The sequence below is a fragment of the Nycticebus coucang genome, chromosome 1 (assembly GCF_027406575.1).
Source record: "Nycticebus coucang isolate mNycCou1 chromosome 1, mNycCou1.pri, whole genome shotgun sequence".
Classification (NCBI taxonomy): Eukaryota; Metazoa; Chordata; class Mammalia; order Primates; family Lorisidae; genus Nycticebus; species Nycticebus coucang.
In genome coordinates, this window is record NC_069780.1 from 111,620,829 (window position 1) to 111,647,031 (window position 26,203).

General features: G+C 42.0%; 1 protein-coding gene across 5 annotated transcripts in view; it reads right to left on the reverse strand.

Annotated features, from left to right (window-relative positions):
* The window catches only part of RHOBTB3 (Rho related BTB domain containing 3), a 73,989-nt gene that overhangs the window by 24,788 nt on the left and 22,998 nt on the right, over window positions 1–26,203 (reverse strand). For 3 of the 5 annotated variants that reach the window (XM_053586343.1, XM_053586327.1, XM_053586334.1), the window contains exons 7-10: window positions 21,125–21,237; window positions 17,465–17,585; window positions 5,870–6,043; window positions 3,167–3,333 (exon numbers count right to left, since the gene is read on the reverse strand). In XM_053586343.1, coding sequence (XP_053442318.1) covers window positions 3,167–3,333; window positions 5,870–6,043; window positions 17,465–17,585; window positions 21,125–21,237 — 575 coding nt within the window. The remainder of the gene's footprint in view (window positions 1–3,166; window positions 3,334–5,869; window positions 6,044–17,464; window positions 17,586–21,124; window positions 21,238–26,203) is intronic. The other 2 variants (XM_053586352.1, XM_053586361.1) reach the window with 2 other exon arrangements.

Here is a 26,203-nt window from a genome sequence, read left to right on the forward strand (position 1 = left end):
CAGCCTGGAGACTGATCACCATGCGGTCACCCCCACACATACACACAATCTGCTCTCAGAGAGGCTCATGGGAAGGCCACATGTGTACTCTGGTCCCAAGGTGACCTCTAGAACCACAAGGTAGGCCTGACCCAGGCCATATAAAAGAGAACAGCCACCATAACCTCTGCCTCTGCCCACTTGCCCTGGCAACGGAGGCCCCTTTGCTATCCATAGCAAATGAAGCTTGCTCTGCAAACTTGTATTTTGCTTACTCTGTAAACCTACCTTTCTCTTTAAACTTGGTTTCATGCTTGCCTTACTTTGGGGTATCTGGTCATTTTTTAACCAACAACACTCCCACAATCCTGGAACTAAGGCAGCTACCTAAAACCCCAATATTTTGGGAAGTGGGTGGCTGCCTAGAAGTCCAACAAAATGAAACTTCAAACTACCAACTCTAAACAGAACTTCAGGAGAAAATGTCCTATTAGCTGAGAGTCATAACTGCCAAATTAGGGACCACTAGGAATAGAATAAAAGAGAATTGGTAAATTTAGGCTCAATCTTAGTGAATAAAAACATCTTCAGAAACAAACAATAACGTTAAAAACGAATTGGTATCTTGGACTTTTTTTTAAATTAGGGGGGAAAATAAGGATAATTACAAAGTCAGAAACCAAAGATTCAAGGAAAACAAGTCAAGAAGAATTTGTGGCAGTGCAATCATCCCTGGTGCTGTGGGGGCCCAGTGTGCATGTGGTGTGGGGAGGCACCTCAAGAAACCAGCGTGGCCACACAGAAGTTCCCAACACAGAAGCTGCTTAAAGGGCCATTGAAAGGGAGGAGCAGCTTGTGTCTACCTTTTCTCAGGGATGAGAGACTTGTTAGAATAGTGTGAAAATGATCAGTCAAAAATTCTAAAAAGAATGAAAAATGAGTTTTCAGCTAAATTTAGGAGTGGAGCTATTTATTTGTCCTAAGCTCAATGTAAAATACATTATAAAGAGAGATCATGGTTTCTTAATTTTTACATTTGCTTTTATCCCTAGTAGTAAATACGTAGGACTGTTAGACTTGATCACAAGAGAACTCAAGTCAGAATAGTTAAGGAGCCAGTAAGAAGACCTAGAATGGTTTAAACCAGCAGTTCTCAATGGGTGGGTGGCGACCCCCTTGTAACAATGAAAATACATCCTGCATATCAGATATTTACATTACGATTTATAACAGTAGTAAAATTACAGTTATGAAGTAGCAATGAAAATAATTTTATGGTTGGGGGTCACTACAACATGAGGAACTGTATTAAAGGGTTGCGACATTAGGGAGGTTGAGAACCACTGCTTTAAACAAATTCTCTTCTATGCCCAGAAATGGAGGTGTTGATTAATGAATTCACCTCAGCCTGGAGGCAGGATGTCAGCTGCCACAGAGCTCTGGCCTTCACCATGTCACGTGGCTGCATTTTAACAGCCTGAATGAGGATGAAGTCGTCATGTTTCTCTAACCGTGGGTGTCAAAGTTGATAGGTATAGACAGTCTGTTGTACGCTAGATAATATTTTAAGAAGTCCTGACAGTTTGTAGTGATAGATCAAATATATTCCTATGAAAAAGACCTAGAGGACTGAGCTTACTGCAAGTTCTGTACACATCCAGAGTGCCGTAACCACTGCAGGCCCTGACACCATCTCAGGCAGCAGGCAGGATGGTACAACAAATGACCCACCTGAGTTACACCTTCTGCTTCTAAGAACAAAAGAAACTGGACATGAGGAGATGGTAGAATTTTTTTTTTTCTTTGAGACAGAGTCTCACTCTGTGCCTTGCATAGAGTGCTGTGGCATCTTCATAGCTCACAGCAACCTCAACTCTTGGGCTCAAAGATCCTCTTGCTTCAGCCTCCCAAGTAGCTGGGACTATGGGGGGCAGCTATAATACCTGGCTATTTTTTCTATTTTTGGTAGAGATGGGATCTTACTCTTGCTCAGGCTGGTCTAGAACTCCTGGGCTCAGGCAATCCACCTGCCTCAGCCTCCCAGAGTGCTAGGATTACAGGCGTGAGCCACCATGCCTGACAAGATGTTACATATTTCACTGAGACTCCATCTGGGGGGTTGGGAAGTCAATTTTAACAAAGCAATCCTCATTTATCTGCCCTTGCCCAGATACACAATTTAGGGTCTTTGTAAGTACAGTTACAATTTGTGTAATGGCCTGTTACCTAGAATGGGTAGCAATACAGTTCATAAAAACAAAAAGGCCCTGAGCTTAGAAGAGCCTTTGAAGAAGTGTGGTATATACTGCAGTGATTCTTATCCTCAAATTTTTTTCTAACTAGATTCCTAATACAGTGAGATCTACCAACAAAAAAACATTTTGCAAGGATGAATGAAGTACACCAGAATCTCCTCCGTGAAACTGGAACTTCAAAATACGTTCATGAAAAAAATGAAGAAATAAATGAATTTAGCTCAGCTGTTTTTATCAGTATATATGGACCTATCTTGGAATTTTCCTTTTAGTAAAATGTGATCTTTGGGGGAAATTCAATGTATATTCTGTTTTTATTTGTTTGTTTGTTTTTTAAGACAGAGCTTCATTCTCTCGCCCTGGGTACAGTGCTGTGACATCATAGCTCACAACAACTTCAAACTCTTGGGTTCAAGTGATCCTCTTGCTTCAGCCTCCCAAGTAGCTGGGACTACAGGTGCCCTGCCAAGGGGCCCAGCTAGTTTTTTCTGACTGGGTCTTGCTCTAGCTCAGGTTGTTCTTGAACTCCTGAGCTCAAGCGATCCACCTGCCTTAGCCTCCCAGAGTGCTGGGATTGCAGGTGTGAGCCTCTGTGCCTGGCCTATATATTCTATTTTCTATAATACTTATGTGACACAGTATATGTCACCATCCTCAAATGACTCTGCTAAGAGCCACTATTTACTTGAAAAAACATCCCATCTCCATTAATTTTGCCTCCTTATAAAGGGACTACACAAAAACCCTAATAACTTCTAACGCTTCAAAATTACCTGCCACAGCAACTGTTGTGAAGGCACCTTAGCCTCATTTAGCCTAATTTCCAAACCAAGACTAGGAATATATCTTAAAATTAACAGAAATTTAAAAATAAAGTCATTTTAGTAATATTTTGTAAAACATCAGACAACTGGACACATAGGGCCACCCACCTTGGCCTTCTTGAGCAGGTCGACGATGTCGAGGCTCATGGCGGCCAGCTCCCGGCTGGGCATGCTCTGTAGCTGGGTGACGATGAACAGCTCACAGATGTGCTGCAGCCGGGACACCTGGTACATCTCAGCGCAGATCAGGAGACACATGGCCTGGAAAATGCCAGCTGGAGAGAGGACGGAAACCAGAGAGAGCAGATGGTAAGACCATTTCTTTAAATGACTTAAAAAAAAATACCCATGCCACAAAAACGAAAACTCATGCTGACAGTCTCATCGAATGCAGAACAGGACGGTTGGGAGAGCCTCAGAGAGCCAGCATTCCACGTTGGAACTTGCTCCATTTAATCCACTTGGCCTTCACACTCAGGGGATTCTCCAGAAAAGGAGAACTCCAGAACTCTCAGGGAAACCTTGCATTGGCTAAACTAAACCCCTGCAGCTTTTCTTGGCTTTAGCCTCCAGGTAGTTTACTTGTTCGCTATTTTGTTTTTATTGTGGTAAAATAAAGGTAATACAATTTGCCATGAAACCATTTTTGTATGTACAGTTCAGTGGCACAAAATACACTCACATTGTTGAGAACCGTCACCACCATCCAGGTCTAAAACGTTTTCATATTTCCGAACTGAAGAAACTCTGTACTCATTAAACAGTAACTCCCCATTTCTTCTTTTCTCCTAGTCTATGACAACCACACTGTTCGGTTTTTTAAAAAAGAACTTCCTTATAAGCCTGGTTTTTCATGTAATTCTCTTCCTTATCTCTACTTAAAATTCTTACAATCTTTTGTAGCTATGGAATCAAGAACACTGTATATGGTAAATATTTAACTCCATGACTCGATTATCTTTCTTTCTACAATCTTCCCAATGCATATATTCCTGTATCTAGCTTAGCTTTTTGATTATTAATTTTGACTCACTTTCCCCCACAATTTCACCACCTTCCAAAGTGCTTTGTCTTATAGTTGTTATTGCTTTCCTGAGAACACTTTCTATTCAGCAAGATAAAACTTAAAATTAGCAACTGAAAAACTAAATTTTCCTATTATTTCAAATCTGGTGAAATTTTTGATTTAATGTACAAATTTACCAATAATGAAATAATAAACAGTAACTCTTATTCCACTAGGAACCAGTGCTTTCATTTGTATTACACAAAGATAATCAGCCAGCCTTTAACACTGATAAAAACAACTGTAATTGGGTGGCGCCTATGGCTCAGTGAGTGGGGTGCCAGCCCCATATACCAAGGGTGGCGGGTTTGAACTCAGTCCCGGCCAAACTTCAATAAAAGAAAAAAAAAATTGTTCCCAGCTACTCGGGAGGCTGAGGCAAGAGAATCGCTTAAGCCCAGGAGTTGGAGGTTGCTGTAAGCCGTGTGAGGCCAGGCACTCTACCGAGGGCCATAAAGTAAGACTCTGTCTCTACAAAAAAAAAAAAAAAAAGAAAGAAAAAAAAATTGTAATTGGTTCCAAAAAAATCTATTGCTAGCTTCGAGACCACCAGAATTAAGTTTTTAAAAGTTCTTTTTTTGAAGTTCTAAAACTTTTCATAAGAGGGCTTATGACGTGTTTAAAACTTATTTCAATAACAAACGCAAGAAATCTTCCCAATCTACAATTAAAGCAGGGATCTGAAGAGTGCGTCTATGTCTGTACTCGCAGGCGCCTGGCCACACCCTGGGCCGAGCCTCCAGGACTTGCTCTAGTTGTGCCTGTGGTGGGGCCATCTGGTGGCCAATTGGGGAGACTGAAGGACGATGCTCCCAAGCTGGCTTAGCCTCTCCAGGCCCCATGAAAGGAAGGGGCATCCAGCTAGAGGAAACCTACAAGATCTATTACAAGGAGGAGCTGTCATAGACAGTTGGGTCCTAGGCAAAGACAGTCCTTGGTCAGTAAATTTGCAAATACATCCAACAGTCCACTGGGCATTCTACACATCTTAGGAAAAGTTTTCAGAGAAGTCAGTTTTAAGAAACTCTTAACTTTAGGAAAAGTCAAAAAGAGGCCGCCAGTGCAGTGGCTCAGCCTGTAATTGAGCACTCTAGGAGGCTTCAACACCAGCCTGAGCAAGAGCGAGATCCTATCTCTACTAAAAATAGAAAATCTAGCCTGGCATAGTGGTGGGCACCTGTAGTCCCAGCTACTCAGGAGGTTGAGGCAGGAGTATCGCTTGAGTCCAAGAGTTGAGGTTGCTGTGAGCTGGAACACCACGGCACACTACCCAGGACTCGAAAAAACAAAACAACAAAAATAACAATAAAAAAACAACTCACATTCTCTGGACCAGAAAGTCCGAAAGGTCTCATACTATTGAAAGTCCTTAAAAGAAACTCAGCCAGAAGTCAGAACCATAAAAGAATGTGCCCAACCCTCTTCTCGTGGAAGCAACAGTGCTGTGTGGAGATCTTGGAGCCAAACGCGAGAATTAAAATAGACACAGTGCTGGCCGGGGCGGTGAACTCACACAGATGCCCAAGTACTGTTCTTCTACTTGAGCTGACTGAAGAGTCACTGCTGCCTCCACCTGCCTGCCCAGCATGTGGCCTGTGAACCCACCTCCAGCCACGGAGCTCTTTCCACCATGTCAACTCCAGTAAATATTACATGGAGACAGATTTCACAGAAAGCAACTTACCAAAGTGAGTGACAAGGAAAGAAAGAACTGTGAGATGTCATCTAGCACTCACACGGCTCACCTGGGCAACAAGAGTCTGTGTACAGGTATTCTAAAAATGACAGGAAAGTCTCTTTGGAAACACCATACACTGGGATCAGGACACTCTTTGCTTCCATGTAATTACCGTTAAACATGGCCGCCATCACTTCACACCGGGCCACCAGGATGGCCCTGTGAGCTGGCACTGTCGTACCTAGAAGGTCCAAAAAGGAAACAGACCAGGAAGGTAAACTCGCAATTATTCCTGCCACTTTCCTTCTAATTAGAGCCCTGCCATAGGCACAGCTGGGCTGATGTTACAACATAAACCACATTGGGGATCAGAACCACCATGAATCCAGAGACTTCTTAATTTTAAACTGAACAACAGAGAGACTTTAAAAGTTGACTTTGAAACTAACAATTTGCGGGCGGCGCCTGTGGCTCAGTGAGTAGGGCCCCGGCCCCATATGCTGAGGGTGGCGGGTTCAAACCCAGCCCCAGCCAAACTGCAACAACAACAAAAAAAAAATAGCCAGGCATTGTGGCGGGCGCCTGTAGTCCCAGCTGCTCTGGAGGCTGAGGCAAGAGAATTGCGTAAGCCCAAGAGTTAGAGGTTGCTGTGAGCCGCCGTGTGACGCCACGGCACTCTACCCGAGGGTGGTACAGTGAGACTCTGTCTCTACAAAAAAAAAAAAAAGAAAGAAAGTAACAATTTGCAAGCCAGGCAACTGTTTGTTACTTAGTACATATTTCCTAAAGCTAGAAACAATGAAATGAAGTGTTCTGCTTCATGTTTTTATAAGGAAGCCTGCCTTTTCCAAATTGTTTGAGCGAATACCACCAACACCCACGTGCCTCCCAAAAAAACCACTGCCCTTCTCGGCCAGCTTTCCCCTTGTCAGAAACAGGAAACTGTGAAAAGTGAACTCTGTGGAGCCAAAGAGAACGTCTCTGACCTTCCTGAAAATCTGGACGGAATGGGCTTCATCCTTGCCGCCTCCCAGCATGCTCGCTACCTCCCCAGGGAACTGCTCTTTCCCACAGGCACAGTGCCTGCTTCTGGGAGAGCCAGAGCTACCCAGCATGTGAAAGGCCTCCTTGGCCCATACTGCTCAGTGAAGCTCATTAAATGAAACAGACACTCAGGAGAAGCTTACTAAGCTCTCCAGCTATTGCTCCCTCGCTGAAGGCTGCACCAGATGGGGGCTTAGGCGGCCTCTGTCCACCTGGGAAGCCGTGAATCCCACTGAATCCCATTGCTAGCCTTCAGATCTGCCTGGACTGGCTCAGCAGACCCTTACTGAGCCTCCCCCCCCCCCCCACCGGAGACAATCTTTGTGTTTGGAATGGAAGATACAGAGATAAGGAAGACCAGGTTCCTCTGCTCTGGAGCAGTCTAGTTGGGGGAAGATGCTGCTCCCAATGCGAGTGACAAAGCTGTCCCCTGTAAGGAAGTAACAATAAGCCAAACCAAGACCTGCCAAGAGTCTACCTACATGTCCTTAAAACCTCATACTTTTAGGGGCATATGTACTTCTCTCAAATATTTACAATTATTGGGCTTTCATCCCCTTTAAATTCAAGCAAAACATCTCCTGACACAGGAAAAGAAGCAAAGTGCTCGATCTCAGCTTAGTGGCCTTCCCCAAAGCCAGTCATGTCTCAGGAGCGACACAGACACAAGCCCCTCTGATCCAGGCTGGCACTGCGATTTGCACAGCCATATGACCCTAGGAGCAGGGACGTGGCTTTGGAGACCCTCCTACCAGTCAACACACCCACCAGCAGACTCCCCCCTCCCTGGCTCACAGTGACAGTGCCCATGTGCCAGGGAGTATGGGTTCCTACAATAAAAACATGGTAGACATATGTTTATGGAGCAGTTGGCAAATAATTCAAACAGGTAATCCCATTTGACTTACAACTGTAAGGTTTTAGAATTTATTTATTTATTTATTTTGAGACAGAGCCTCAAGCTGTTGCCCTGGGTAGAGTGCCGTCACATCACAGCTCACAGCAACCTCTAACTCTTGGGCTCAAGTGATTCTCCTGCCTCCACCTCCCAAGTAGCTGGGACTACAGGTGCCCGCCACAACGCCTGGCTATTTTTTGGTAGCACCCATCATTGTTGTTTGGCAGGCCCGGGCTGGATTTGAACCTGCCAGCTCAGGTGTATGTGGCTGGCGCCTTAGCCGCTTGAGCCATAGGCACCGAGCCAAGGTTTTAAAATTTTAGAGATGAATAAGATTATCATTAAAAAAAAAAAAAAAAAAGGAAGAAAAGAAGAAATACCAAGTAGACATAAAGTCTGTGTACAATTTACTATGTTAAACTATTTCAAATTGCATAGAAGCTTTAGGGCCACCCTGTGTTTAAAGCATGACTTAAACAAACTGGGTAGCTTATCATTTGGGTAAAGCAAAGGGATATATAAATTGACCAAAAATACCAAGTAGATAGTAGAAGGGGACGGAATTTAATAAGTAACTTTAAAAATTTCACAGAAATTTTTCACTGATAAAAGTGGTTACAACAAAATTGCAAAACCAGCAATAAACTCTCAGTACAGCGATTTCTCCACATCCAAGGGTTCCACATCCATGGACTCAACCAACCAAAAATCAAAAATACTTGGGAAAAATTACAACTGTACTGCAAGGCTTTTTTTCCTTGTTATTATTCACTAAACGATATAGCATAACAATTATTTACATGGCACTCTCATTACATTAGGTATTATAAATAATCTAAAAATGGTTTAAAATATATCAGGTCTGACAATTAAGCTTGAGAACTGATCCTTGAGGAAGTGCAACACATTGCTGAGTATCACTATGGTCACCTTCAAGTGTGCCCTTTGGGGAGCTATGGACCAACACCAGTGCCTAGTCCATCCTTCAAACCAATTTTGGAACTCTTTTTCTGGAATGACCATCAGAGCGGTCATTGTATAAGGTCTGACAATTAAGTCTGTGAACTTGCACTGTGCGCTTATGTTGACAGCCCTGCACAAATGGCTCAGTGAGGGTTCACGACCGTGGTGTGTCAACGGCTCACAGCTCGTTCACGCCGACGTGTGGCCGTGTCTCACTGAGTGGTGTTCACTATTGCTGTTGTTCTTGTGTTCCACATGGTGACAGTTCTAATGGTCACTCCAGAAAAAGAGCTCCAAAATTAGTCTGAAGGGTGGACTAGGCACTGGTGTCGAGGCAGAGCTCCCGAGGGAGTAACGTGAGGGTGGCTGCAGGATACTCGGCCACGAAGTGTGTAGCACTTTCCCTAGGATGAGTTCATAAACTTGACCGTTAGACCTTCGTGCAGGAGGTCTCCATAGTTTATACAGAAACACCATACTATTTTAGGTAAGGAACTTGAACATCCAGGATTTTGGTGTCCACATGAGGTCCTGGCACCAACTCCACGTGGAAACTAAAGGACCACTGTACTTTAAAGCATTTTTCAGTCTACTTCAAGCTTAAAAATTAGATACTTCCAGTTTAAAGGTGTTTCTCACCTTTTAAACTTTTGTCCTGTTGTTATAAATTGTTCTGTTGTAAAACTGTAACAATATCTCAGTACAGTTGCATTTTTAAACACTGTGTATGTACTGAAGGCAAGAAGAAAGAGGCCAAGTTGGTGAAAAAGACATGAATTTTCTAGTTAAAAGATAAACATGTTCCTTAAAAATGTCAAGGCCAAACTATCTTTTCTTTGTACTATTTTTTTAATATTACAGTTTTAAGCAATTTGTTTCTAAGGAAAAGGACTATAATAGTGAATGAAACAATTGAAAAGCCCAAGCTATGTATTCATTTTCTATAGCTTATTGAAGATCTTTGTTTTACTGTAATTACAATACATTTGTCGTATCTTCATAGTACTTTCCAGGTTTCCAAAGTGACATTTTTAGAACTACTTTTGCTTTCATTTTGAAAAAAGAAGAAACTTGGGCGGCGCCTGTGGCTCAGTGAGTAGGGCGCCGGCCCCGTATGCTGAGGGTGGCGGGTTCAAACCCAGCCCCGGCCAAACTGCAACAAAAAAATAGCCGGGCGTTGTGGCGGGCGCCTGTAGTCCCAGCTGCTTGGGAGGCTGAGGCAAGAGAATCGCGTAAGCCCAAGAGTTAGAGGTTGCTGTGAGCCGTGTGACGCCACGGCACTCTACCGGAGGGCGGTACAGTGAGACTCTGTCTCTACAAAAAAAAAAAAAAGAAAAAAGAAGAAACTTGCCTAACTCAAGAGACTTAGAATATGTAACTATGTAAATAAACAGGGAACGAGTGTAGTTTTGTAACAAACTCTGCATGTGATTCAGATTCAAATGTTAAAAGGAAGCCCATACCTTTCCATATCATGTCTAAATATTTACATCACTAACTTTAGAACTGCCAATAATAACTTTTTTTTAACAAATCCTAACAACAAATTTGGAGTGGTAGGAAAACATGTTTGATAACCACATATTAGAGGGATAGAATCCTGTCTGATATCCCATGTCAGCTCCAGTTGGAGCTGGCTTAGAACATTTTAAAAGACAGACTAGGGGGCGGCACCTGTGGCTCAGTGGGTAGGGCGCCGGCCCCATATACTGAAGGTGGCAGGTTCAAACCCAGCCCCGGTCAAACTGCAACCAAAAAATAGCCAGCCGTTGTGGCGGACGCCTGTAGTCCCAGCTACTCAGGAGGTTGAGGCAAGAGAATCGCCTAAGCTCCAGGAGTTGGAGGTTGCTGTGAGCTGATGCCACACCACTCTACCGAGGGCAATAAAGTGAGACTCTGTCTCTACCAAAAGGAAAAAAAAAAAGACGGACTAGGTGTGGAACTCGGATTTAGCAGGAACAAGTACACTTCTGCTGGCTGCCGCCTCGGGGGAAGTGGCCCTGCTGGCTCATGTCATGCATTACCTCAATCCTCGTGACCACTTCACATGGTAGAAATCAGTATCTCTATTTTATAGGTGAAATAACAAAGAACTAGGAATGTGCAGTCACACAGTCAAACCCGGATCAGGCAAAGATCCCACCCAGGTCTCTCTGTCCCATGTCACCACCACTTCACTAAAGTCTACCAGAGTATCCATCTGGTCTGAATCGTCCCATAGATATATTCCCATTTGGGTTTCTTCAAATGAGTAATGAGGTTGAGTAACATTCATGCTCAATACTGGAGTAAAGAAGCTAAAGAATTATTGTATGTGACTTCAAATATATTACTGTATGAACAGAAAACACTACATTTATATGGATAATTAATTTTTAAATTATCTTTCTCATTATTTGACATGAATTTATATTACAAATCTAAAGTTACATTCAAATGTGAATTATTTCACAAGATGAATCTTTCAAAATGTATATTTTGTATCAAATACTTTAAGTAAGGTGTGCAGAGAAAAAGTGTATTTTTATCTGAAGGTTTCACTATAATTAAAAAAATTTATTAGCTGGGCGTTTTGGCAGGTGCCTGTAGTCTCAGCTACTTGGGAGGCTGAGGCAAAAGAATCGCCTAAGCCCAAGAGCTAGAGGTTGCTGTGAGCTGTGACGTCACAGCACTCTACTGAGGGCAATAAAGAGGCAATACTCTGTCTCTAAGAAAAAAAAATATTATTCTGATTTGGGACATGTTATCAAGCAGCTGTCAAAATATAAGACTATTTTTCCTCCCTGTTTTTGGCATAAAACATTTAAACTAACAAGTCAATCACAAATTTGAAAATACTTTCATGCTTCAAACAGCTATTCCATTTACATAAATAAAATTAGTCATTAGTTTTTCAGAATGATATTAAAATTTAGCTGCCTGTTAATTTGACTACAATTAAAAACCACATACCTAAATGTGATCACACTGAGAGGCATTAGTATGACCTGAAAAGTAAACCTTCATGCCTGGTACACGTTGAGTATCCTGCATTTGAGCTTGAGATTAGAAATGTTTCAGATTTCAGATTTTTGAATATCTACAATACATATACACTTACTGGCTCAACACACCTAATCCAAAAATCTGAAATTCAACACGCTGCCACGAGCATTCGTTGAGTATCACATCAGTACTCAAATAGTTCTCGATTTTGAAGTACTGTAGATTTCAGATTTTGAGATATTCAACCTGTACAAATTTCCAGAGAATGACGAGAATATAAACAGAATACAGAAGAGAATGCATCTGACTTTACACAGAGCAACAGTTATGACTAAACCATTCTGAAATCTAGCTTTTTCAGTTGTACTAAGAAAATGTTGTAGGCACACTCTGCTGTGCTCACCTGGGCCTAGAAAGGTCAGATTTCTGCTCCAGCGTCCCTCAGCAGCCAGGGCTGAGGGACAGCTCCAAACACTAGGCGACTGCTAGATACGGGTACCAAAATATGGTGCTGTCTCACAACTCAGCTGGAGTGCTGCTGGAGTCAGTGCTACTATTACAACATGTATCATCTTAACAATGGTTAATGTAAAAATGTCTCAACACTGAAAGCTCCAAGGGATCAGAACAGATTTGGTGTTTGATTTCGATAGTCTGGGCTTCTTGATTCTAGAATGTTAAAAACAAACAAGTCATATTAAATTTGCTATAAAAATTAAGACAGAAGCATACTTAATGCTGACAAAGACACGCCAGACAAGCACTCTCCCACATGACCAGGGGAGGTGGAGTGGTGCCGTCTTTCCAGACACTTGCCATTTAATGCAGATGTTACAGAAAGTGGTGTCTTACAGACATGGTGTCTTATAGGTGTGGTGTCTTTCTTACAGACGTGGTGTCTTACAGATGTGGTCTTTTTTACAGACATGGTGTCTTACAGGTGTGGTGTCTTACAGATGTGGTCTTTCTTACAGACGTGGTGTCTTACAGACGTGGTCTTTCTTACAGACGTGGTGTCTTACAGACGTGGTGTCTTTCTTGCAGACGTGGTGTCTTACAGATGTGGTGTCTTTCTTACAGACGTGGTTTCTTACAGACATGGCGTCTCGCAGACGTGGTGTCTTTCTTACAGACATGGTGTCTTATAGATGTGGTGTCTTACAGACGTGGTGTCTTTCTTACAGACGTGGTGTCTTTCTTACAGACATGGTGTCTTATAGATGTGGTGTCTTACAGACGTGGTGTCTTTCTTGCAGACATGGTGTCTTACAAATGTGGTGTCTTGCAGACGTGGTGTCTTTCTTACAGACGTGGTGTCTTACAGATGTGGTGTCTTACAGACGTGGTGTCTTACAGACGTGGTGTCTTTCTTACAGACGTGGTTTCTTACAGACATGGTGTCTCGCAGACGTGGTGTCTTTCTTGCAGACGTGATGTCTTTCTTACAGACATGGTGTCTTTCTTGCAGACATGGTGTCTTTCTTACAGATGTGGTGTCTTGTAGACGTGGTGTCTTTCTTACAGACGTGGTGTCTTATAGATGTGGTGTCTTACAGACATGGTGTCTTTCTTACAGACGTGGTGTCTTTCTTACAGACGTGGTGTCTTTCTTGCATACATGGTGTCTTACAGACGTGGTATCTTTCTTGCAGACCTGGTGTCTTACAGACGTGGTGTCTTTCTTACAGACGTGGTGTCTTTCTTACAGACATGGTGTCTTTCTTACAGACGTGGTGTCTTACAGATGTGGTGTCTTACCTTTGACTAAGAATCTATCCCCCAATCCTAATTTCACAGTGAGGTATTTACACTAAATCTACAATGCAGCTATTATTTCTAATAGTGAAAATGTAGGAAATCCCTAAAGTTACACCTATGGTTTTAAAAAGGGTATAGCTATCTGATAACATCAAAAATGCTAATAAGAGGTTTAAAATACCATAAAATGTTTATGGCACAAATTTGAAAATAAAGGATAAACAATTGGAGAAACGGTATTTATTGCCTAGCCCCTATTTTTAAATAAAGGAGAAGTGACTAGAGGCACCTCACTAGAGAGATTGTTTTTATCTTTATGTGTTATCTGACTATTCTACAGTGAGCACTTATAACATTTTTCTAGTCACTGTCATCCTCATGTGATTTTCTAAAGATAACTACTGTTCACAATAAGGTGTGTGACATATATATGGATATAGATATATAGATATCCTTCCTGACTCTTTCTATACGCTGATGAACAAAACTGACAAATTTTCTATAAATAAGATCATTCTGTGCCTGCTGGTCTATAACAAGACTTTCATAATCAGAAAAAACAATAAAGTTTCTTCATAAATATATACTCAGTGGTTTGTTATTCAAGAAGATGAATTAGACCAACAACTCTCTAAGCCCTCTGCTTCTTTCTGCATTAAAATGTCTCTGTTTTCTCTACTTCTGTCTATGCATTTTGGAAGAATTCCAGAACTACATCAGAGAACTGGCTCCAGGGAGCTGAGCACACGGAGGAGAATTCAGACACGCTCCGCTCCAGTCAGCAGGATGACAGACACATATTCTAACCCTACACGAACAAGAGGGGTGAAATTCATTTCACTTCTAGCCCAAAATTTCTCCTTAGTGATCCAGCATCCCCAACCCTTCTGGCACCAGGGACCAGGTCATGGAAGACAATTTTTCCACAGACCAGGAGGGTGGGGATGGGACAGGAGGCAGAGCTCAGGCAGTGATGCTGTGTGGCCTGGTCCCTAATTGGTCACAGACCAGAAAACATGCCAGTCCACAGGCCAGGGGTTGGGGACGGCACAGCTATACAACTCCAATACTAAGAAAGACCTTACTCAGCAGTTCACCTTCTTTGCAAATGAGAAGAGCTGAAGGCTAGAAATATTAAGTGACACGCTCAAGGACACACACTGGTTAGGATGCAAAAGCAAAGCACAGCAGGGGCCTCCAGAACCCAGGCCCAGGGAACACGGCTGCCATCCCCAGCTCCCCTCCCCAGTGCTCAGGGGCCAGGCTTCCTCCAACAGCCAACCCCAGAGAAGCTGCAGCTGAGTCTCTAAGTCTTTGGCCTCTTGTTCATTTTTTCCCCAGTCATTTTTTATACATTCCAAGGTCACTCTTACTGCCCCATTTTTAGTGTCCCAGGCTCATACTGCACCAGGCACTGACAGTAGATTGTCAGAAGGTGCTTTGGAACATTTCCAATTCCCTGTTTGTCTTGGCAAGTGACCAAAATTAAAAGTAAAGTGAATCTCTCTGGGGAAAGATTTTTGAGAAGTAAATGACTGTGTTAGCTGCCATACATCTCTATCCTAAAATTAGGATTATCTCTTCCTCTTAACAGCGCAGCTGAAGTTCCACTTACTTCTTTTGGAAACACCACTCCTCTATCCCGTGTATGGTAGATCTCTGACAATTTATTCTTAAGATTATGCCTTCGAAGGGAAGGGACAAAATTATCCAACCTAGTCATTAACAATGGGCACTAAAACAGCTCATCTTTATTAAAATTAGGTAGTCCTATTTTCCCAGAGTGATGAAAAGTAGCTCTCAGTGCTCTAGTGATGACAGTACTCAGGGTGCTGTGAGGAATAAATGTTGCAACACGGTGGAAGTCTGATGTGAGCCAGGCATAACCTTCAACCTTTCACTCAAATAAAAAGGGACAGAATGTGATCTGATCCCAGGAATGGGTTTTGGTGTTGCTTCAATTGCCTGGGGGGTCCTCCTCATAAAGTATTCTCCCAGGCCAATTTGTTCAAGTGTTTCCCCGGCACTCTCTCCAAGAATCTATAGTTTCATGTCTTAACTTTAAATCTTTTATCCAGTGAGAGTCAATTTTTGTTAATAGTGAAAAGTGTGGGTCCAGTTTCAGTCTTCTAGAAGTCGCCAGCCAATTCTCCCAGCACCACTTTTAAAAGCTTCTGCACAGCCAAGAACACGGTAAGTAAAGCAAGCAGACAGCCCTCAGAATGGGATAGGATACTTGCAGGTTATGCTTCTGACAACGGTTTGATAACCAGAATCCACAGAGACCTCAAACTTATTAATAAGAAAAGAACAAGTGATCCCATTTCATTGTGGGCAAGGGACTTGAACAGAAGCTTCTCTGAAGAAGATAGGTGCATGGTCTATAGACACATGAAAAAATGCTCATTATCTTTAATCATCAGAGAAGTGCAAATCAAAACCACTTTGAGATATTATCTAACTCCTGTAAGAGTGGGTCACATAGCAAAATCCCCAAACTACAGATGTTGGCGTGGACGTGGAGAAAAGAGAACACTTCTGCACTGCTGGTGGGAATGCAAGCTAACACATTGCTTTTGGAAAGAAGTATGGAGAATACTCAGGGATCTAAAAGTAGACCCGCTGTTTGATCCTGCAATTCCTCTACTAGGTGTATATCCAAAAGACCAAAAATCAATTTATATCAAAGATCTGCACCAGACTGTTCATTGCAGCTCAATTCATACTAGCCAAGTCATGGAAGAAGTCCAAGTGCCCATCAACCCATGAATAGATTAATAAATTGTGGCATATGTATACCATGGAATATTATGCAGCCTTAAAAAAGATGGAGACTTTACCTCTTTTATGTTTACATGGATGGAGCTGGAACATATCCTACTTAGTAAAGTATCTCAAGAATGGAAAAAAATATCCCATGTACTCAGTACTATTATAAAATCAATTTACAATCACTCACACTTTCATATGAAGAATAGATCACAACTATGGCCCAGGATGAAGGAGGAGGGAGAAGGAGTAGGGAAGGGGGAGGTCAGATCGAGGGAGGGTGAATGGTGGGATCACACCTATGGTGCATATAGCGAAGGTACATGTTGGATCTATTAAGTATAGAGTATAAATGTCTTAACACAATAATTAAGTAAATGAGATAAGGTATATGTTAACTAGTGTGATGTAAGCATTCCTAATTCTATATGAAATCAGCACAATGTACCCCATAAATGCATTAATGTATACATGATCTATGTGTTTATAATTTAATAAAAAATAAAATAAAGGGAGAGAGCTGAATAAAATAAGCTAGAGGCAATTTAATTTTAAGGGGACTGGTTTCAGATGGATCATAAAAAAAGAAATACACAAACCAAATACACAGTGAAATGTTACAGACCACCCCATCCCTTTTCTGGCTTGTTGGTTTTGCAATTCCTCACATGATTAATCTACAAGGACATACAAAGGGGAAGGTAGGTTAATATGCACTATCCCTGCTGCTCTCTAATAGCGAAGCATCTGGTAAAGGAAAAAAATATTTCTTTTTTCTTTTTGAGACAGAATCTCATTCTTTTTTTTTTTTTGTAGAGACAAGAGTCTCACTGTACCGCCCTCAGGTAGAGTGCCGTGTCATCACACGGCTCACAGCAACCTCTAACTCTTGGGCTTATGCGATTCTCTTGCCTCAGCCTCCCGAGCAGTTGGAACTACAGGCGCCCGCCACAACGCCCAGCTATTTTTTTGTTGCAGTTTGGCCGGGGCTGGGTTTGAACACACCACCCTCAGCATATGGGGCCGGCGCCCTACTCACTGAGCCACAGGCCTCGCCTTTTTTAATTTTAATAAAATACTTCATTTCTTGGGAAGATTTTGTTGAAATTCAAGTAGTATTAATCTATGTCCTACCATAGAGAATGGCCATTCCCTCACACCAAACATTTAAATTTAAAATAGAAAATGAGGCGATAACGTAAGAAATAAAAATGAACAAGGAACTTTGTAAAAGTTGAGCCATACCTTGTATCTCGAATACGACATCAGCGAGCATTGGCTTGTTGAGAAAAAACTTGAGGGAAGTGTTATAAAACCACAGAGGTTTCCTGGCTTGATAGGTTTTGCAATTCCTTAGGCAATTAATCTATAAGGAAATACAGGTGGAAGGTGAGTTAATATGCTTTAATAATATATAGCCTAGGTGGAGAATTTGGAAAATTATGCTAAATTTCTAAAGAAATAATAATTACCTATTCTATGGCATCTTTGATCATAGCTTTCAAGGAACCTCACCTTCAAGAATTACATCTGCTGCTTGTTAGTGAGCAAGGCTCCTCTCTCCATCATTCACAGCAGTAAATGAATTAAGTGAAAACTCAAGTAATAGGCTGGAGAGTCCTGAATCCCTGTGAGTCTTGGTTAGGAAACAGACACCTCATGTGAATGCCTGCCAACACAGCTTTACACACATAACAATTTGTTCGATAGGAAAGCACACAGGCTTGGCACCAGCCATATACACACCAAGGGTGGCAGGTTTGAACCCAGCCTAGGACATCTAAACAATAGGTAAACAACTGCAACCAAATCATAGCTGGACCTTGTGGCAGGTGCCTGTAGTCTCAGCTACTTGGGAGGCTGAGGTAAGAGAATTGCTTAAACCCAAGAGTTGGGGTCACTGTGAGCTGTGACGGTACGGCACTATCCAGACATACTGAGACTCTGACTCAATTTCTTTAATAAAAAAAAAAAAAGGAAAAGGAAAAGAAAAAGAAAGCGCATAAATGGAAATTTAATTTGTAGTTAAGAAAAATACATTTTCCCTTATCACACGATGTTATTTTACTGTTTAATAGCTCAGCATTTTCTCTTAAAGGAAATACATCTAAAATAAACAAATCACAGCAACCTGGCTAGCTACTCTGGCCTCCTTTCTGTGGTCTCTCCAAGCAGCTCCTTGTCTCAGTCCTATACCTGGAGAGCCAGTCCCCCTTCCCCACCAGAAACCAATCTCTTTCTGTTTTATTTACTCGTTATTGACAATGGATTGACAAAGCCTCTACAACATTTACAGGGAGACTTACGTAAAAAAATGAAGAAACAGTAAGCCCTTTTAAATGCTGGGATTCATTAGGTCTGCAATCTTGTTTAGAGCCTATGTGTTATATTATAGTGGATCACTGGGAATGATTTAGTTATGACTTTCATTGAAATACGGTATAAATTTGATAGTTGGCAAAATCCCTACAGTGACCACCCTCTTAAGTTCAACAAATTTTCATAGACTAGATAGACACCACATATAGATTTCAGCACAGTATGTCTAGTTCCTTGTGGTGACTGTTAGGTTGGACGAATAAACCCCAACTGAACTATGAAGCCAGTCTGAGAGACTCTACTACAGGCAGACACGACTCAGATTAGAGAGAATGAACCCCATCTGAACTGTGAAGCCAGTCTGAGAGACTCTACTACAGCAGACACGACTCAGATTAGAGAGAATGAACCCCATCTGAACTGTGAAGCCAGTCTGAGAGACTCTACTACAGCAGACACGACTCAGATTAGAGAGAATGAACCCCATCTGAACTGTGAAGCCAGTCTGAGAGACTCTACTACAGCAGACACGACTCAGATTAGAGAGAATGAACCCCATCTGAACTGTGAAGCCAGTCTGAGAGACTCTACTACAGCAGACACGACTCAGATTAGAGAGAATGAACCCCATCTGAACTGTGAAGCCAGTCTGAGAGACTCTACTACAGCAGACACGACTCAGATTAGAGAATGAACCCCATCTGAACTGTGAAGCCAGTCTGAGAGACTCTACTACAGCAGACACGACTCAGATTAGAGAATGAACCCCATCTGAACTGTGAAGCCAGTCTGAGAGACTCTACTACAGCAGACACGACTCAGATTAGAGAGAATGAACCCCATCTGAACTGTGAAGCCAGTCTGAGAGACTCTACTACAGCAGACACGACTCAGATTAGAGAGAATGAACCCCATCTGAACTGTGAAGCCAGTCTGAGAGACTCTACTAAAGCAGACACGACTCAGATTAGAGAGAATGAACCCCATCTGAACTGTGAAGCCAGTCTGAGAGACTCTACTACAGCAGACACGACTCAGATTAGAGAGAATGAACCCCATCTGAACTGTGAAGCCAGTCTGAGAGACTCTACTACAGCAGACACGACTCAGATTAGAGAGAATGAACCCCATCTGAACTGTGAAGCCAGTCTGAGAGACTCTACTAAAGCAGACACGACTCAGATTAGAGAGAATGAACCCCATCTGAACTGTGAAGGCAGTCTGAGAGACTCTACTACAGCAGACACGACTCAGATTAGAGAGAATGAACCCCATCTGAACTGTGAAGCCAGTCTGAGACTCTTTAATATTTAATATAAGTCTATATTCTGCTAGGTGTTCCACCCAACTTACCTTTCTATCTAGCAGCCAAATGTTTATCACAGACTTTGAAATAAGAGTACGGTGGTTAAATTTTATAATGTCTTTAAATTTAACAAATATACTTATAAAGCCCTCTGAGATTCGATGCAATCTAAGTTGCTGGAGTTTTAATATACACAAATTTATGGCCACGTAGAAAGTCTGCATTTGTATAACTTTGAAGCTAATTTATAAATTTGAAACTGTACTTGATGTGAGAATCCTTAACTGTCAATTATTTAAAAGATTGCTCAGAACTCCTAAAAAAAAGCCTGTGCATACTCTGCCTTGCTCCCCAACACTCTACTGTTTAAATTCCGAGGAGTGGAAAAGCTCTCCTCCTAATAGCCTAACTGTAGCTGGAAAATGAGACAGCCTCATTCTCGACATAGATCGTGTATTCCTGTAGCTCCAAGGAAGTGTTTCAGAAGTGGGAATTCACTAATAAACATTTTAAATGGTGACTCACTTTTTTTTCCCATGTCAGATTATTTTTATTAAGAAACCTAAAGAAAATTTGGTGTCTCTGATGTCTTATTACATTATAAACAGTTAACAAATCTGTAAGCATTTTATTTTAGTGTGGTACTACTACATAATTGAATTTTTTTTTAATTCAGATATTTTCTTTTTAAAAAATTTTTTTAAATTAAATCAAATTAATATGAGGGTATAATTTTTAGATTACATTGTTCTCATTGCCAGGGTAAAGTTTCATTTGTAACACAGCCCCCCTGCTGCTTCCCTCTACCCCCAAACTGCACTATAATAGTGTTTTATTGTTCTTATGAACATGTAATTGTTTATATATTGATTTCATATTGGTATTGAGTATATCTGGATATTTATTTTTCCATTCTTGTGATATTTTACTAAGAAGAATGTATTTCAACTCCATCCAGGTAAATGTAAAAGATGTAAAGTCTCCATCTTTTTAATGGCTGAATAATATTCCACGGTATACATATACCAGTTTGTTGATCCATTCATGGGTTGATGGGCATGACTCACATGTTTTAATTCTTACATATTAAAATTTAAGATGGTAAGAAATAGCATGTGTTTATACTTAAAATATTTAAGTGATAAAAATATAGTTAAGGAAAACATTTGTATTTATATAGTATTTGACTGTTCTAATGACTCAATATTATATTCTTCATAGTGTATCAATCGCAATTCAGAGAGAGTCAAAAGAAACTAACTTACAACAAATTAACTTACCTTTCCTGGTGTTTTTAAAATGCATTTAACTTTCTCAATTACATCTGAAACATCCCCAGAATCTTTCAATTTCTTCCTGATATCTTCTTCCAATTCTTCCCACTGAAAAGCACCTGTAAATAAATTAGTACATGTTGGATTTTTCTAACTGATAAAGTAGGAGGTAAGAAAAAGAATATCAACATTTCCCCCTTTTAGTCTTTTCTTTTAATTTTTATTTACCGAAAACATATCCTTATAATTATACTAAAACATTTAAACAACTCTCATATTTTAGAAAAATCAATTTGCCTTCCCCTAAATTATTACACAAAACCTGAAGTCTTCTTCCCCCAGTAGCTGCTCCTCTATGTAACAGGTGGCCAGTGAGTGTCAACAAAAATGGCTCAAAACAAGTGGTCCCAAACTCAAGTTATCCCCTGCGTTGAGGGGCAGCAGTGATTACCCTCGGGTAGGGCAATGTGCAGCAGAAACAGAACCTATTCACAAGGTCTCGTGCACACAGTCGGGGAGGACTGGGATGTGGGTGAGGCAACTCCACAAAACCACCCTGAGACTGGGAGCTACAGGGTCCTAAGGAGCTACAACCCCCAGGCCACTGGGCAAAATCACCCTACCTTCCCTTGTGCCCACCCCAGCCCCTCAAAGCTCTCTCCTCCCAGGCTCACTCCACTTCTTTCTCCCACTCTGTCAGCCCCTTCTCTCTGTGCCTTGTAACATTGCTATTCTGTGGTGAGCAAAAGCTGACCTTTCCTCTCAAACACTCCTTTTACTTTGCCTGCAGCAGCCTCCTATCCAGCCTCCTCCCTGTGGAATTTATCCCATTACTCAATACCAGGAAGCTTTCCTATTCCAGAATCTGAAATAAGAATATACTAGCTACATGTTATAATATCTTCAAATTTAACAAATGTACTTTTAAATTTTAAAGCCTTTATAGACTCAATACAATCTAAGTTGCTAGAGTTTCACTGAGCACAAATTTCTGAATCAAGGATTCTGATCATATTCCAAGAGATTGCCCTCATCTACTTTATGGCTTATGGAAAAGTCCTAATTCCTAAAAACATAATCCAAGCTGGGCATGGTGGCTTATAAGGTGGTGAAGCAGGGGGAGTGCCTGAGAACAGGAGTTAGAGACCAGCCTGTAAAGACCCCATCTTTACAAAAAATAGAAAAATTAGCAGGGCATAGTGGCACATGCCTGTGACCCCTGCACTCCAGGAGGCCAAGGCAGGAGGACTACTTGAAGCCAATAGTTTGAGACCAGCCCGAGCAAGAGTGAGAGCCCATTTCTACAAAAAAATACAAAAACTAGTCGGACCTGTTGACACCCACCTATAGTCCCAGCTACTTGGAAGGCTGAGCCACAAGGATCCCTTGAGCCCAGGAGTTCAAGGCTGCAATGAGCTATGACGACACCACTGTCCTCCTGCTGGGCAACAGAGCAAGACCAAACGACACCAAAATAAAAATAAAATAACTAAGAAAAGAAAGCAATACAGGGAAACCTTATCTCTATAAAAACATTTCTGAAAAAGAAAAATGTAATTCAAAAGTATAGTGTGGGCAGTTATAGTTAAGAGACTTGGAACCTAGATTTTTGCTATTAGCTACTAGTGCAGGTTTAAACAAGTCACTTCACCTCTTTGGGCAAAGACTCCCCCCATCTGTTTTCTTCCGGTATTTCCCTGCCTGTGTTTAGCTCTCTGCCAGACACCTCCGCCCCACCCCCAACACCAGACAGGGGAGGGGTGTGCGTAGGGGGTGCGGGCTCCAGACCCCTCCCAGCTGGGACGGGTAGCTCCTCCTCGCCTGGCCTTTCTTGTCACCGTGTGTCCTGTGGATGAGGAACCCCAACATGCACCTTTGCCACTTCTCTGGCATAATTCTCGCACCACGGCCAAATCCAAGCTACCAACATGAAGGACATCAGAGAACCCGAAATCGGGATGATAAACACTAGCTGGGCTTTCACGGCCGTCTGGCGCCAATGCCCCTGCCCTGCCCACCTCTGCCAGCTCCTTGTTCTGCCTTGGCTGTGAGCCCCGTCCTTCTCAAATGCCCACCGAGTGTGGGCTGGAGAATTCTACGCTTGCCATTCTCTTCCTCCTTCTGCACCAACGTTTTCAACACTGAGGTCATATACTCTTTTCACAATCTTATAAATTCTTTAGATCATCTCTCCAAAAATTTTTACATGCACACACATGGTAATGTTTGTATAAAAATGTCAGCAGTTGAAGAATCACTTAGAAGCCAATAGACCACAGCTAAGAAATTTTCTCTGTGCCACCGATTCTCAACCCCAGCTGTGCACTGCATTTACCTGGAGCTGTTTTATAAAATACCAAAGAGGAGCCTGATGCCCAGACCAAGCAAACTAGAATTTCTGGGGCTAAAAGCCGCTGGTATGACTCCCAGGTGCACTGAGGGCTGCTGGTTAACCTGCTCTTCCTTTAGAGCGGTGATTTTCAACCGGTGTGCGCAAAAAGTTTTAAAGATCATTAATTAAGTTATTTTCGAAAGACATTCCAAGCACAGTATTTTTTTGATTGGTGTAATTTAAGTGTGCTGTGGAAGGGTCAAGTGTGCTGTGAGAGAAAAAAGGTTGAAAATCACTGCTTTAGAAAGTTCACCTATCAGTAAAACCCAGGGTTAGAGGCATGGAGTGTGGGCCGGGGATGGTCTGCGTTCTCAAGAAGCCGGGGAGCGCCCAGATACTGTCTCTTTGTTCTCTTTTCACATAATGGTGCATAAATTATGTCATTTGTAAGTCAAAGTTACACTAATTATAGAAGTAGAATTATATTAACTAACAAACACCTGCAGGACACCTGCATTCAGATTATCTGGAAGGCTCCAGTGATCTCAGCACGTGGGCTGTGGCTGAGTCCCCACACGCCACACCGTCTGTGTCTGAGGACATAGAAAGAGCCATAACTGAAAATGAACGTGAGACTCATTCTTCAGAGCAAGCTACGGAGTGGCTGTTTCCTAGTGAGAAATGCTAATTGAGTTGTCTCTGACACCTTCAGGTCCTGATAAAGCGACAACCCTCACGCTGGGATTTCCCGGTACGTGTGTGTGAGTTGAAAACACTTTACATGAGCTCTGCCCCCATGGCCCACTTTCAGTCCACAGTACGGTGCTGTTGGCAGGCACAACGTCATGTGACAGGTCCCTACACTCACTCATCTTGCGTCAGTGACTGGGATTTTCATGACTTAACTTCTCAGACCACTTTATGAAACTTTAGAGAGCGGGACACACCTGAGGGCATGAGGCCTGGTTTTATGTGCTGCAGAAAAGAGCCCGCCACAGCAAGGTGGTGCCAAATCCTAAGGGCCACCTGTGGCAAGAACTCAACGCTAAATTCCAGAGGCTCGCAGGGACATTTCAATTCCTAACCATCGGAGGTCACAGGACCAAGAATTTGTGCGTGTGAGACTATGACGAGCACTGCCAAGATGTGACAAGCGCATGCCATGTAAGGGTCACTCCCTGCAGACCAGGAAACTGTTGGTCTCCTTTTCAGGTGACTCTTTCCTTAGGGTCAGTCATTATGTTCTTAGACACAACACAGTTTTTGTGTTATCCAAAAAAACCCTAACAAACACAGAACAGACATTCCACTACTGTGTCTACTTAAAAAATTTGAATAAGAAAACAAACTGAAGGCTTATACTATGTACACTGGTGTAAAATATTAACCAGGTTATTAACCAAGCCCTTCTCAACAGAGCCAAGTGTCCCTGTTGACACAATATATACAAAATTTCAAATCCCTAAATGTTATAAAAAGTATGTTATTTAAAAAAAATTAAGATAGTCTTTGTAATTTGGTTCATTTTTTTTTTTTAATGGATGAGACACAGGTGTATTAAGGTTTTCTGGCCATGTTGCACAGGGTAGATGTTCTGAGCATTCACATCCTGAGCAGAGCTCTGCCTCTGCCTCAGCCTCAGCCTCAGCAACCCACATGGTGTGAGCAAAGGGCTCCTTTCTCAATGGTTCTCTAATGTCACCGGGGAGGCCATGGTGCATAACTGTCCGTGAAAACTGGTGTTCTGTTCAAAGATTTTAAAATGTTAAAAAAAAAAAAAAGAAGTAAGGAAGTTTAGCCCCTGTATTGGAGTCTCTGAGAAAAATGTAGGTTTAAAATTTTTGTTAGATTTGAATTTTAAAAACATTTATTTAGTAGAGATAAGGGTCTTGCTCTTGCTTAGGCTGGTAAATAGAAAACTAGCCAGGCCTAGTGACAGGCGCCTGTAGTTCCAACTACTCGGGAGGCTGAGGCAAGAGGATCACCTGAGCCCAAGAGTTTGAAGTTGCTGTCAGTTGTGATGCCTCAGCACTCTACCTAGGGTGACAAAGTGAGACTCTGTCTCAAAAAAAAAAAAAAAAAAACACAGTAATTTATACACAAAGACTATAGGGCAAAACAAAACATTTTCTTTTGATGGTAGAATCAGAATGATTTTTTTTTCTTATAACAAATTTTCTGCATTTTTCAATGCTGTCTTTCCTGTGCAAATATAGCTTTAATATTTTTTTAAAGCCTAACTTAAAAGATAACTTGTGCTTGAGTCATGGGTTATAATCTGTAAATAATTAAACAATAATTAATAGGTACCTGCAGAACCAGTTATTGTCCCTTCTCCTCGACCAGCGTCAGGGTCTCTTTGCAGCCCCAGGTCAATGGCCTGAATCCCACTCATACCTGACACCACCTCTGACCTTGGCCGTGGCGTACAAGGAGAAATCAGAGCAGAAATGGATAGTTCAGAGTCAGGTTAAGAAGCCGATGCTCTGAACTGGTTGAGGGTCTGTGGCTCAGCAAGCTTTACACACCTTCATGCCCACCAGCCCTCCGATCCCCATTCTGGGCTCACTTGGTTTCCACTCCCTGCTCAGCGCCACTCCCTGCACTAGGAAGAGACACATGGTGCACTGAGCACCCTGCCTTGAACAGCTTCGCGTCAGTCACCCTTTTTGATTATGGGCCCTAAAACTTGTAACTGGACTCCTCTCCCAGGCCAAGCCTCTGTGTTGAATTCTGGGCTCTAAGTCACTGGC